The 13,287-nt window shown below is 43.3% G+C and overlaps 1 protein-coding gene across 1 annotated transcript in view; it reads left to right on the top strand.

The window, feature by feature from the left end:
• TOPAZ1 (testis and ovary specific TOPAZ 1) overlaps window positions 1–13,287 on the top strand; it is a 594,775-nt gene that overhangs the window by 188,375 nt on the left and 393,113 nt on the right. Inside the window, exons 5-6 of the mRNA XM_077491472.1 lie at window positions 4,290–4,345; window positions 6,530–6,600. Of these exons, the coding sequence (XP_077347598.1) occupies window positions 4,290–4,345; window positions 6,530–6,600 (127 nt within the window). The remainder of the gene's footprint in view (window positions 1–4,289; window positions 4,346–6,529; window positions 6,601–13,287) is intronic.

Raw genomic sequence — 13,287 nt, 5'->3', positions numbered from 1 at the left:
TTCTTGGCCTGCTTCTTGGTGCTCTTTCCTGTGTGAGAAGGCAAGATGGTGGGGGCTACCTCTGGACCACGTGTGGAGCGAGTTTGGCACAGACACTTCTGCGCCTGGTGCCCTGGCATGGAATGCCCCTTTTCTCATGTCCCGGAGTGCAGCGGCAGAACCTGGTACCTCTGGCACTGGATAGCAGGCAGGAAAGCTCCTAAAAACTGATATATTTGCAGGAGAAGTGTGGAGCTCTAGTGAAACAAGTCCTGCCTGGTTCACATCTGGTCACGTCCCCCCACGAAAGATCTTTAATAGAATTAAGAAGTAGAGGTATCAATGGGGAAACAAGACAGGGAAGTATTTAGCTAAAATATTAAAAAAGAAAAATACAGCACATTATATAGAGAAAACCCAAAATAGCACTGGAAAAATGGTATGCACAACGGAAATGGCAGGAGTTTTTCAGAAATACTATGGGGAGTTGTACTCTGTTAAACAGAAGGAGACACAAGACTCAGAAACAGAGAGGATAGAAAAAATAAAAGCCTTTTTAAAGGAAGTGAGTCTAAATGAAATTTCAGAAGATAATCTAAGTGCCCTAGAAAAACCTATAACAGAAGAAGAGATTATCTGAATCCTAAACAATTCAGCATCTGGGAACAGTCCAGGCCCAGACGGGCTTACCACATATTACAAAAAGTTTAAGGATATTTTAATCCCCAAATTATGCTCTTACATAAATGGGATAGGAACAAGCTGGGAGATGAGAAGGGAAGCGCTAACAGCCCTATCACTGTTATCTCAAAGGAAGGAAAGCATGTCATTCTATTCTCAAGTTATAGACCCATCTCGTTTTTAAATGCAGACACAAATTTTTTTGCCAAGGTATTAGTAGGATGAAAGCTGTAAAGAATGGCTTGGTACATGCGGACCAAGTCAGATTTACCCCAGGAAGGGAAAGGAGAGATAATGGGATAGAAACGTTACTACTATTGCAGAAAATGAAAGAAGCTAAATCCCCCAGGGCTACTTCTTTCAATAGACGCCAAAAAAGCATTTGATAGGGTAGACTGGGGATTTATGATGAATACTTTGGAGGTAATGGGAGTAGGCTCAAAGATGACCCACTGGATTAAAGCATTGTATAATCATCCTACAGCTAGGGTAAAGGTTGACGGGATCGCATCAATGTTCTTTGAGGTGTATAATGGAACGAGACAGGGGTCCCCCTGTCCCCCCTATTGTTTGTTCTGTCACTGGAACCGCTTTTGCTAGGGATCAGAGAGAACTCGCATATAGGGTGTATTAAGATGGGGGACAAAGGGCACAAATTTGTGGCATATGCCGATGATATACTGTTCTACGTAACCAGGCCAACTCTGCCCAACCTAATGAAGCTATTAAAATCCTGTGGAGAAATATCAAACTTTAAAATTAACTCCTCTAAATCAGAGATTCTGAATATTAATCTGAGGAAACAAGAGGAGCAGCTTCTACAACAAGAGTTCCAATTTATATGGAGAAAAACGGAACTAAAATATTTAGGCGTAAAAATAACAGCATCCATTCAGATAATATACCAAATGTCATCCCTCTACTGAATGAATAAAAACGTAAATAAATAAAACTGCAACAAGATATCTTTCCTGGATAGGAAGTATAAATATTTTTAAAATGGTCATTTTGCCAAAGATTATGTACAAAATGCAAATGTTATCAATTCCCCTCCCACAGGTATATTTTAAGACATAAAAAAAAACTATATTATTAAGGTTTATATGGCAGAATAAGTTGGTACTGAATATAGATACCTTGGAGGTTTTTTTTTTATGGCGTTAGAATGTCAACAAAACAATATACAAGAACCTTGGTGCCCTATCTAATGAACCCAGCCAAAAGCTTAATGTGCTTCCACTGTGGATAACACATAAATTTGTAGTGTTGGGACTGCAAGCAACACAGGGTGCCGCGATGAGGCCTTGCAGCTTTCACATGCATTTGCAAATGTGTGATAACTAAACCCCTGCTTTTAACAGGCGGTTAGACAGGTTAATTTGGCTGGTCAGCAGACTGGTTGATGAGTTGAGCTATGGAATTGTTTTTGTCTTACAAAAGCTTAATACAGTGGCAGGAGTCAGAAAGCCCCACGATGGGGAGTTGGTGTAAAAAAAAAAGAAAAGAAATATAGAACATGGTATATTTAAGATATAGCAGAGAGGAGGGAATAGAAGGATTTGAAAATAAGTGGAAAGTCTGGACAGATTTTAAGCAGACAAGAAATAAACAAAATCCAATAAACTCAATTTTAGTTATTAATTTAGGCCAAAATGTATTCAACCACATGCCTTGAGTAAAAAAAAAAATTTCAATAAGCAGATATTTATTGGTTTGCGCAAAAGTTATAGCATCTAAAAACTATGGTACATTTTCTGTAATTTTTGCAGCTTTTAGTTTGACTTTGAGGTGCTAAAATGGCAGGGCAGTAAAAAAACAAAACAAAATGACCCCTTTTTGGGAAATGGACACCCCAAGGAATTTGCTGAGAGGCATGTTGAACCGTTGAAGATTACATTTTTTTGTCAAGTGATTGAAAATTGACAAAAAAAAAGTAATACCTTTTTTTATTTTTATCTTTTACAAAGTTGTCACTGATCTGATGTATTGCTCACACATGCCATGGGTATATGTGGAATTGCCCCCCAAAAGACATTTACACTACCTATCAGTTTCGGAGGCCATGAAATGCCCATATAGCACAAATTACCCCATTTTGGAAAGTAGACACCCCAAGCTATTTGCTGAGAGGAATGTTGAGTCCATGGAATATTGTTTATTTTGCCACAAGTTTTGGGAATATTACCTTTTTTTTTTTTTACACAAAGTTGTCACTAAATTATATATTGCTCAAATATGCCGTGGTTATATGTGGAATAACACCCCAAAATACATTCTGCTGCTTTTACTGAGTACAGGGATACCACATGTGAGACCTTTTGGGAGCCTAGGCGCATACAGGACCCTGAAAACCAATCACCGCCTTCAGGCTTTCTAAGTGCATAACTTGTTGATTTCACTCCTCACTAACTATCAGAGTTTCGGAGGCCATGAAGTGCCAAGATAGCACATATTGTAATGTTCTTTTTTTTTCATGCAGTCTGTGGGCTGAACAAAAAAAGAGAACCTAACAGATTTCTCCATTCACAACAATTGGTCTGTGGTATGCCCACCATTAGAATACCGCCCTGAAGGGTTGGGAGGTACCCTAAACCTACCTGAGCCTACCACTAGCTGTGATTAACTGCCCTAATGTGGTTTAGTGTCACAAGTGACACCAATGTAGTGATCAGTGAAAAATCTGAAAACTGCACTTGGTGACACTGACAGGAGTGAAAGGGTTAACTGGGGGGGGCATGATCAGGGGGTTAAGTGTGTCTGCATGTCCTGATGTCAGTGTAGTGTTATGTTTTCACTGTGGCTGTCTTCTTGCTCGCTGGAACCACAAGGGCTCCACGAGGGGAGGTGACATAACTTCCTGTGTTTACATTACACAGGCAGAGGACAGTGTCCCTTTGCCAGAACCGATCAGCAGGTCCAGGCCAGAAATCATAGGACTGTAGACTAATCAGTTCTGAAATGAATCTGATCGCCGCGCGGGCGCGTTTGCGCCACCTACCCACGGGCACACACAACGTACCAGTATGTTGTTTTGCACAGCCGGGTCACCCTGCCGTTAGTTTGTTTCAAAGATGTCTTCAAGTTAGTAGTTGTGCATTCTTTACCTCCATTGAGGCCTCTACATTATGCCTTTGTGGTCATCTTGGCTCTTCTAGGAACAGTAGCCACTGTACTAAACTGTCTCCGTTTTATAGACAGTCTATCGACTGATGGATGCTGAACACTTTGAGATTGCTTTGTATCTCTTTACAGCCTTACATAGATCAACTACTCTTGAACATCTGTCTTCTGATGAGGATCAGATCACTTTTTATGGCAACTTACTGCAGAAAATCAGTTAATACCAAGAGGTTGACAAACTTTTTCTTGCCCTTCCTTCTCTTCTCTGATCTTTTTTTTGCTTGCTAATAAAACTGGACCCTCACAGAATGGGTAGGGTTATATGGGGACATCAAGGGATGGACCCATTGAAGTATTTTCCAGTGTCTAATCAGCTGAGGATAGCGGCAGGTCTATGAATCTGTTCTGGTATCCTGTACTGTACTCCAAGATATAGAATTACCAGGTATATCACAATTCTTTTTTGTTGCTTCAGCTATAAAAAAGTAAATATTTTTTATATTTTTCAGGGTAGTTCTGAATTGATCGATCAAACGGAAACACTATCTGGAGGAGGTGAGCACAGGTTGGTAAACCCTCCTTTAAAATGTTTTGTCCATTCTGATTAGTGCTGCATAATAAAGTACAACTAAAGGTAAAATATATATTTTTTCATTCGTTTTGGATAGGGTGGAGAGGGCTTTGAACACATTGCCAGTTGTTCTTGCTGTCTGGGCCCCTGTTAGGGAGATTCACTCTATTTGTCCTGTTTACTGTTACCATCAAAAGTGAAAGCAAAAGAAAACCACAAATTATGGGTTAATGCCAAAACAATAATCGAGGGGAAATCTTCCAATGTGTACAGTAGTTCTGTTGACACCACAGAATTCCCTCATTTTGGAGGGATTTCCTTTTACTTCCTGTTTTGGCTTTGGGACACGAAGTCTCAAACCTGACAGGGGTTATATCCTTCCCTTACCCATCTAAAATGTAAAAAAAGTTTGCTTTTAGTTACACTTTGAATGCAACATTTTTCCTTGTAATGTTTCCTTTGATCTACATATTAATGGCACATTAAATATTATGTAATCTTTGTTACAATGTATTTATGGTCAGTTCACACTAAGTGCAGTGACAGAGACATTTTACCGTATGGTAAAACGTCTGTCACTGCAGGGCAACATGCAATATGTGTCCCATTTACACTACAGCACAGCCTAGCTCTGCGCTAAAATGCAGACATGATGCATTTTATTGCAGTGCGCTAGCCCAAATCACACTACAATGTCAGGCAGTGCAGTGCTGTGCGCTGTTGGACATTGCAGTGAATGAAGTGAATGTTTTGTACACTTCAAATAAAGCTCATACAAAACAAAAAGAAATTGTGCATAATACTGCCCCCTAGCAAGCCGACAACACAGAAGGGCTGGAGCTTTGAAGCACACCTGCTGCTCTGTGATCATTTGTGAATTTGTCCTTAATGACACCTGCAGACTATCCATACGTGGTATACACAGGAGCTGCTACATTTTGACAACTGCTTCTGCTATTGTCAGTGTTAGTCAAAAAGGAGAGAGGACGGCGCCCTCTAAGTGCAGCATGTGTAGTACAACCATTTATTTATAAGGAATTAAAAACACTCGCATTTGAGCAGATAACCAGAATAGTGACAATCGTGTCCATTCATCCGCCTGTTCCTGGGTGGTGGAGATTTCACGGGCCGGGGGGGTTCCGTGTCCTAAGGCTCCCCGGTGGTGCTTGCTGTAGGTATTCGGTGCTTCCGGGTGGTTGGGACGCAGATAGAGGACGCTCCGTGATGCTTCACACTGCGCTGGTGGCTTCACTTCTGGGAGCGGGGGCAGGCGGGTGGTGCTTTGCGTTTGGAGCATGTGTGCTCCTTCACAGCCTGATGAAGGCGCACGCATGCGCCAAACACGAACCCCTCCGCCTGCCCCCGCTCCTGGAAGTGAAGCCATCAGTGTAGTGTGGAGCATTACAGAGCATCCTCCATCTGCGTCCCAACCACCCAGAAGCGCTGAATACCTACAGCACCTCCGGGGGGAGTCTTAGGACACAGGACCCAGGAAAAAGGACCCCCTCCATCGGCCCGTGACATCGCCACCACCCGGGAACGCACTGATGAACGCACACTACTGTCACTATGCTGGTCATTATCTGCTCAAATGTGAGTGTTTTTAAATCCTTATAAATAAATGGTTGTACTACACATGCTGCACTAAGAGGGCGCTGTCCTCTCTCCTTTTTGTCTTTGTTCCAGAGCCTTTTCTAGCTTGGTTTGGACTGGCAGCCTTCTATGCTTTCAGCACCCTGTATCCTCACATGGATTAATGCTTGGACTTGAACTCTAACTATCCACGTTACTACTAAGCTTCCCCCTCCCCCAAGTGTATCACACTCTGCCGATTTTTTTTTAAATAATTATTTTCCTTTATATTGTATGTATATAGCTGAACTTTGAGTGCGCAATATTAACCCCTTCATTGTCTGTATTGTCTGTATTGTCTGTATTAGTTACAGAGGAGAAGAGCAGAGCATAGGAAATTTGCCCTAAATTGAACTGAACTGTTGATATTTTTTTGGGTGTATCTCATGCACCCAAGGTCCTCAAGTTTTCAAAGTGGTTCTAAGCTTATGTATTTCTGATGAGAAAATAATTTTATTGTGCCTAATAAAACATTAATTATTTAAACCTGTTTGTATCTTCAAGCCCCCCATTTTAAGACTCTTTTCTTAACAATCGCATTTCTAGGCTCCCTCAGAATCACTTTTGCTTGCAGACAGAACCTGCACTGAATGAAACGCGTCTCCAGTGGATGCACAGTAAGACTGGTGCCTGGGGTACATTATTCTGCATTTTTACAGTGTTTGCCAAATACCAGCTTTATCTCTGTTTCAGTTGTTTTTATTGATAATTTTCAAGACAAGTAAACAGTTGAATTGTAACAGTATTCCATATATTTGTATAATTGTACTGTAAGCAATACGAGAAAAGTAGTTTAACATCTTCTGGCCTGCACATCTGTTACAGTTAATTACTCAGAATCAGACAGAAAATAAAAAAATTAAAAGGGAAAAAGAATAAATACACAATAAAATAACATTCCTGTAATCGAGGAATAATGATAAAGTTCCTGTGATTTCCCCATCACTCCACCCCAATTTGTTCAAGGTGGGGTAAGGAAAACGACCATGACAGCCTAACCATGAGGTTGGTATTCTTTTTTCCCTTCATTTAAATAGCTATGTGGTCTAAAATATGCACTTATAATCTTGTAATTTAGCGAGAACATAATACTGTTCCTACTATGCTACTCTCATTGCTGAAAGCTTTATAACATCACTCTCCCTGCCCCTGTAGTAAGAGTATGAGGCAAAGGGTATTGTTAGAAAGGAGAAATGGAAGAAAAGGGAGAATAAAAAATGAAATAAAAAAAAAAAAACACTCATTGGTATAGCTTTTTATGGCTTTTTTATGGCTTTTTCTGGTCTCACCCAACCAAATTTATCTTTCAAGTAAATTCTCTTAAAAATTCTCTTGTAAAATCTTGTAAGACAACTTCCCTAGCTCATGCCGCGGATATTCACGTTACGTCATGGCTCGGCTCCCTCCTCTTCCTGCTGTCACCGGGTCAGTAGGAGAGAAGAGTGGAGCCTTGCGTATGTGCAGTAAGGTTCCCGGAGTGAATACGAAAGGTTACACTGCTGGGTTCCCTTACCCGCAATGGCGGCGGCAGCTGCTGACAGCTGATGGAAACACCAGCTGCGGTGCAGACATCACTAGACTCCAGGACAGGTAAGTGTCTTATTGTTAAAAGTCAGCAGATGCAGTATGTGTAGCTGCTGGTTTTTAATTTTTGCAGTGGTGCACGGACCTCTGCTTTAACAAAGACAACAAGTTATTGCAACAGTATCTACAGTATATCATAAGTACAAAATACCTGGTTGGATATTATTTACAAAGTGAAGCTTTACTGTATTTACTGAGCTATGATGAAAATGAAGTGCACAGTCTTTTTGCCTTTAGTAAATCTACCCCTTAGTGTCTTAAATTTAGATACAAATTACATATACAGTAAAAAAAAAAAACACAAAAGGCAATCGATCAAATAAAATGTGCACATAGGATAAAATACTAAACTGTGCCACAAGTGCTGTAATAAATCCACAAAGTGATAAGTGCCCCATGTATCCTTGGCATGATCACAATGTGCTCCTTCACATTTCCTCACCAGGGTTCTCCTTCGCCAGAAGGAGTGGACAACTTATTAATAAGTAGGTTGCCAGTGCGCTCAAATTTCTACTTCCTCTCCACTGTCAGCTTCCTGATTTCTCTATTTAAATTGCCTCCAAGAACATCATAGGGATGGCATATTACATATTCACATATAGTATTATACAAAAAGCAGACCAGGGAGAAAATCATAACGCAAAATATTTTTCAACCGCAATGACAATTAAAAGTAGTGCACTCGCATAGATTGGTGGCACGCGGTATGATCTACCAATACTTGTCATGGAAGTGCAGCTGCTCCATATCACTATGGAGCCAGCTTGCGCTTCAAATGGCGGAAGTAATATCACAACCAGAAGTCTTGTCTATATGCGTTTGTCACATCAGGAAACAAAGCAGAAGCTAATTTTTTTTTTTCGTTGACCGAATAATACCAAATCCTTTTATTTATGGCACAAGAGTTCCTGCTGATAAAGATATGAGCTATACATATAGGATATACATATAGGACCAAGCCAATAAATATAGTTGAAATTTACATTACCAGGACCAAGCCAATAAATATAGTTGAAATTTACATTACATTATAATGCACGTAAAAGGATTCGGCATGAGTATTTGGTCAACAAAGAGTTTTTGTTTCTCAAACAAAAGGTTTTTATTGAGCTTAGGTAAAATGACAAAGCACAAGTCATACATACATACATACATACATAAAGTCTGTGTGGCATTGCGCCCATGTAAATACCAAGATATTACATCACGTAAACCCACCCGCAAACAAACATCTCTCCTTCTCCTAGTAAATACAGGTTCTCTGTGACGCAACTTTTCATAGTCAAACAAGTAACCACTATAGAACTTTAGATTTATCCACGTGTCCCCCAATAGCTTTAAAGTAATCGATCATACACCAGTTCCACTGGGGCCAAGCCAGGAACACTTAGCTACGGGTCCCAGAGCTTGTCATATTTAGTACTGGTTCCCCTATGTCAGGCATGTCCAAAGTCCGGCCCGCGGGCCAATCGCAGCCCGCGGTCCGCTTTTGAACGGCCCGTCTGCTGTGCTGCGGGATCAGGGCTGTCAGATGAGCCAGATCCTGGGCACTGTGAGAAGCTGCGTGAGCTTCAAAAGTGAAAGTAAAGTGTAGGGAAGTGTGCTGTGCTCTCTGCTTCCCCCTATAGTGCAGTACCCAGCTGAATAAGGAAACTGAAAAGGTACTTTACTGTGCTACAAGCTACATTCGTTTTAAAAAGGCTTTATGTGTCTGTATGTGCGTGTGTGTGTGTGTGCGCATGTGTATATGTGTGCACGCATGTCTGCCTGTATGTGTGTGTGCACGCATGTCTGCCTGTATGTGTGTGTGTGTGTGCACGCATGTCTGCCTGTGTGTGTGTGTGTGTGTGTGTGTGTGTGTGTGTGTGTACGCATGTCTGCCTGTATATATGTGTGTGTGTACGCATGTCTGCCTGTATATATGTGTGTGTGTGTGCATGCATGTCTGTCTGTATGTGTGTGTGCACGCATGTCTGTATGTGTGTGTGCACGCATGTCTGTATGTGTGTGTGTGTGCACGCATGTCTGTGTGTGTGTGTGCACGCATGTCTGTATGTGTGTGTGTGCACGCATGTCTGTATGTGTGTGTGTGTGCACGCATGTCTGTATGTGTGTGTGTGTGCACGCATGTCTGTATGTGTGTGTGTGTGCACGCATGTCTGTATGTGTGTGTGTGCACGCATGTCTGTATGTATGTATGTGTGTGTGTGTGCACGCATGTCTGTATGTATGTGTGTGTGTGTGCACGCATGTCTGTATGTGTGTGTGTGTGCACGCATGTCTGTATGTGTGTGTGTGTGCACGCATGTCTGTGTGTGTGTGTGCACGCATGTCTGTATGTGTGTGTGTGTGCACGCATGTCTGTATGTGTGTGTGCACGCATGTCTGTATGTGTGTGTGTGTGCACGCATGTCTGTGTGTGTGTGTGTGTGCACGCATGTCTGTATGTGTGTGTGTGCACGCATGTCTGTATGTGTGTGTGTGTGTGTGCACGCATGTCTGTATGTGTGTGTGTGTGTGCACGCATGTCTGTATGTGTGTGTGTGTGCGCACGCATGTCTGTATGTGTGTGTGTGTGTGCGCACGCATGTCTGTATGTGTGTGTGTGCGCGCACGCATGTCTGTATGTGTATGTGTGCGCGCACGCATGTCTGTATGTGTATGTGTGCGCGCACGCATGTCTGTATGTGTGTGTGTGTGTGCACGCATGTCTCTGTGTGTGTGCACGCATGTCTGTATGTGTGTGTGTGTGCACGCATGTCTGTATGTGTGTGTGTGTGCACGCATGTCTGTATGTGTGTGTGTGCACGCATGTCTGTATGTGTGTGTGTGCACGCATGTCTGTATGTGTGTGTGTGTGTGCACGCATGTCTGTGTGTGTGTGTGTGTGTGTGTGTGCACGCATGTCTGTATGTGTGTGTGTGTGTGTGTGTGTGCACGCATGTCTGTATGTGTGTGTGTGTGTGCACGCATGTCTGTTTGTGTGTGTGTGTGCGCGCACGCATGTCTGTATGTGTGTGTGTGCGCGCACGCATGTCTGTATGTGTGTGTGTGCGCGCACGCATGTCTGTATGTGTGTGTGCGCACGCATGTCTCTGTGTGTGTGCACGCATGTCTCTGTGTGTGTGCACGCATGTCTGTATGTGTGTGTGTGCACGCATGTCTGTATGTGTGTGTGTGCACGCATGTCTGTATGTGTGTGTGTGCACGCATGTCTGTATGTGTGTGTGTGCACGCATGTCTGTATGTGTGTGTGTGCACGCATGTCTGTATGTGTGTGTGTGCACGCATGTCTGTATGTGTGTGTGTGCACGCATGTCTGTATGTGTGTGTGTGCACGCATGTCTGTATGTATGTGTGTGCACACATGTCTGTATGTGTGTGCACGTGCATGTATGTATGCATGTCTGTATGGATGTGTGTGTGTGTGTGTGTGTGTGCATGTGTCTGTATGTATATGTGTCATGTCTGCCCGTATGTGTGTGTGCATGTGTGTCTGTATGTTGTGTGTGTGTGTGTCTGTATGTGTGTGCGTGTATGTCTGCATGTGTATGCATGTGTCTGTATGTGTATGCATGTGTCTGTCTGTGTGTATGTGTATGCATTTGTGTGTGTGTATGCATGTGTGTGTGTTTCTGTGTGCTACTTTTAATCCAGACCCCCCCCCCCCCATTCTTGTACCATCAGAACTGCTTTTGTGGGGCTTGTGTGTGATAGCAGCCAGGACTGCTGCTCCTCTGCAAAGCAATCCATACACAAATCGCTTTTCAGAGGCATTTGAATGGTGGTAAAGCGGCATTATGTTTCCTCCTCACCACCTGTTTTAAGCCCGTAAATGCAGCAACACTATACCACAACTGTGCAATCCACACAGTTGTAGGATAGTTGCAGTGCAGGCCCATTCACCCTGGGTATACCTCCAGCTGCAGCCACAGCATGTGTACACCCCCAGTAAAAGGCAAGAGAATTCTTGTTGGGCAGTGTATGAGTGCTCGAACGACCGAATTTTAATGGTTCAAAGAATGTCAGGCAAAATGGTTGGCCCTCACACATGTTCACTTCATCAAATCTGGCCCTCTTTGAAAAAAGTTTGGACACCCCTGCCCTACACTGATATATAAATTTCTCCAGACGGAATGTATCTCCCATTCGTGTAATCCATTCCTGCACTGTGGGCGGGTCAGTGGACTTCAGTGTCTCAAGATCATCATACGAGCTTGGAATAGCGCTCGTCCAATGGCTTGCTTAGGGATATCCTCTGCCTGGTGGCCATCTATTCCCCCAGCAAACAAATTTTTGGTTCTAGGGGCTCCTGGACCTGGAAAGTGTCAATGACCTTTGCCCAAGTTTGGGGCAGCGCCACAAAAGGTGAATGAGGTCACCTTGATCTCTACAGCATCTGGTGCAGGTGGAGTCCGTAGTTATCCCCATACGAGCTAATCTAGCCAATGTGTAATGTGCCCTTTCGAGTATATAGAGTGTGACAGCAATTTCTTCAAGGGGATGACCATAGGGGCGTTGTTAAGCACATATATAACAGTTGTGGCATAAGGATCATTTTGATCAGGTTCACCCTCCCTGCAGGAGAGAGCAAGGTATCTAAAGGACATGGACAGAGGTATACCCTGCACGGTCTGTGGGGATGAGGAAGGTTCATGGTCCAGAAATAACAGGGAGGACTTGATCCAGTTAATGACCAGACTCGAGTACTCCGCAAACTTCTGCACTACCTTCATGGCCTCAGTCAGTGAGGTGGACACATCCCCAAGGAGCAGCATGGTGTCATCTGCACAAAGCATAACTTTCTCCCACAGGTCCCCATACTGAAATCCCTTTATGGAGGGTTTAGCTCGAATAAGGGCGGCCAGGGGTTCAATGGCTAGGGCAAACAAGAGGGGAGACAAGGTGCAGCCCTGCCTAGTTCCTCTATGTAAGTTAAATGTGGAGGAGATCCTACCCCCCTCCCGTATAGCCGCAACCGGGGATGAGTATAAAAGCTGAACCCACTGAATGAACCCGTCTCCAAATCCAAATTTTCGCATTAACGCCCATAAGTACTCCCACTCAATACTATCAAACACCTTGCAGGCATCCAGGGATAGCAAGTCTCTGTCCCCCTGTTGTCCACTCTGGATTGGATATTGAGGAAGTGTCTCTGCAAATTTGTCGGCGTTGACTTTTGGGGCATGAATCCGGACTGGTCCGAATGCATTATGGTAGAGATAGCACTATTTAATCACATAGCTAAGGCCTTAGCAAGTATTTTCACATCATTTTGCAGAAGGGATATAGGTCGGTATGATCCAGGGTCGAGAAGGTCTTTATCAGGTTTTAGTATCAAGACTAAATTTGCTCTGGTCATAGATTGAGGGAGGGAGCCAGGCTCTTTCCCTGTATTGAACACTTTCAGTAGATGTGGAAGCACAGATCCCCCCCCCCCCCCCATACTGCTTGTACACCTCTATGGGAAGCCTGTCATCCCCTGGGGCCTTAGAGTTAGGGAACAGATTGGTCACCCGTTCTAATTCCTCTAATGTTAAGGGGTTTCGAGCATCTGCCTGGCTGATGCCCACAGGTTGGCCAGCTGGGCAGTGTCTAAGTAGTCAGCCAGAGAGTCTAGTGAGTATGTTTGTTTGGATTCATATAGGGAGGAGTAGAATCCCATCAGCACTGTCATAATTTGGTCAGGTGAGTTAGTTATTCCACCAGCAGGAGTGCGT

The sequence above is a fragment of the Lithobates pipiens genome, unplaced genomic scaffold (genome assembly GCF_037356315.1).
Source record: "Lithobates pipiens isolate NorthernLeopardFrog02 unplaced genomic scaffold, aLitPip1_a1.2 Scaffold_19, whole genome shotgun sequence".
In the NCBI taxonomy this organism is placed as follows: domain Eukaryota; kingdom Metazoa; phylum Chordata; class Amphibia; order Anura; family Ranidae; genus Lithobates; species Lithobates pipiens.
Note: the sequence above shows the minus strand (reverse complement) of the source record. Positions and strands in the feature narration are given on the sequence as shown.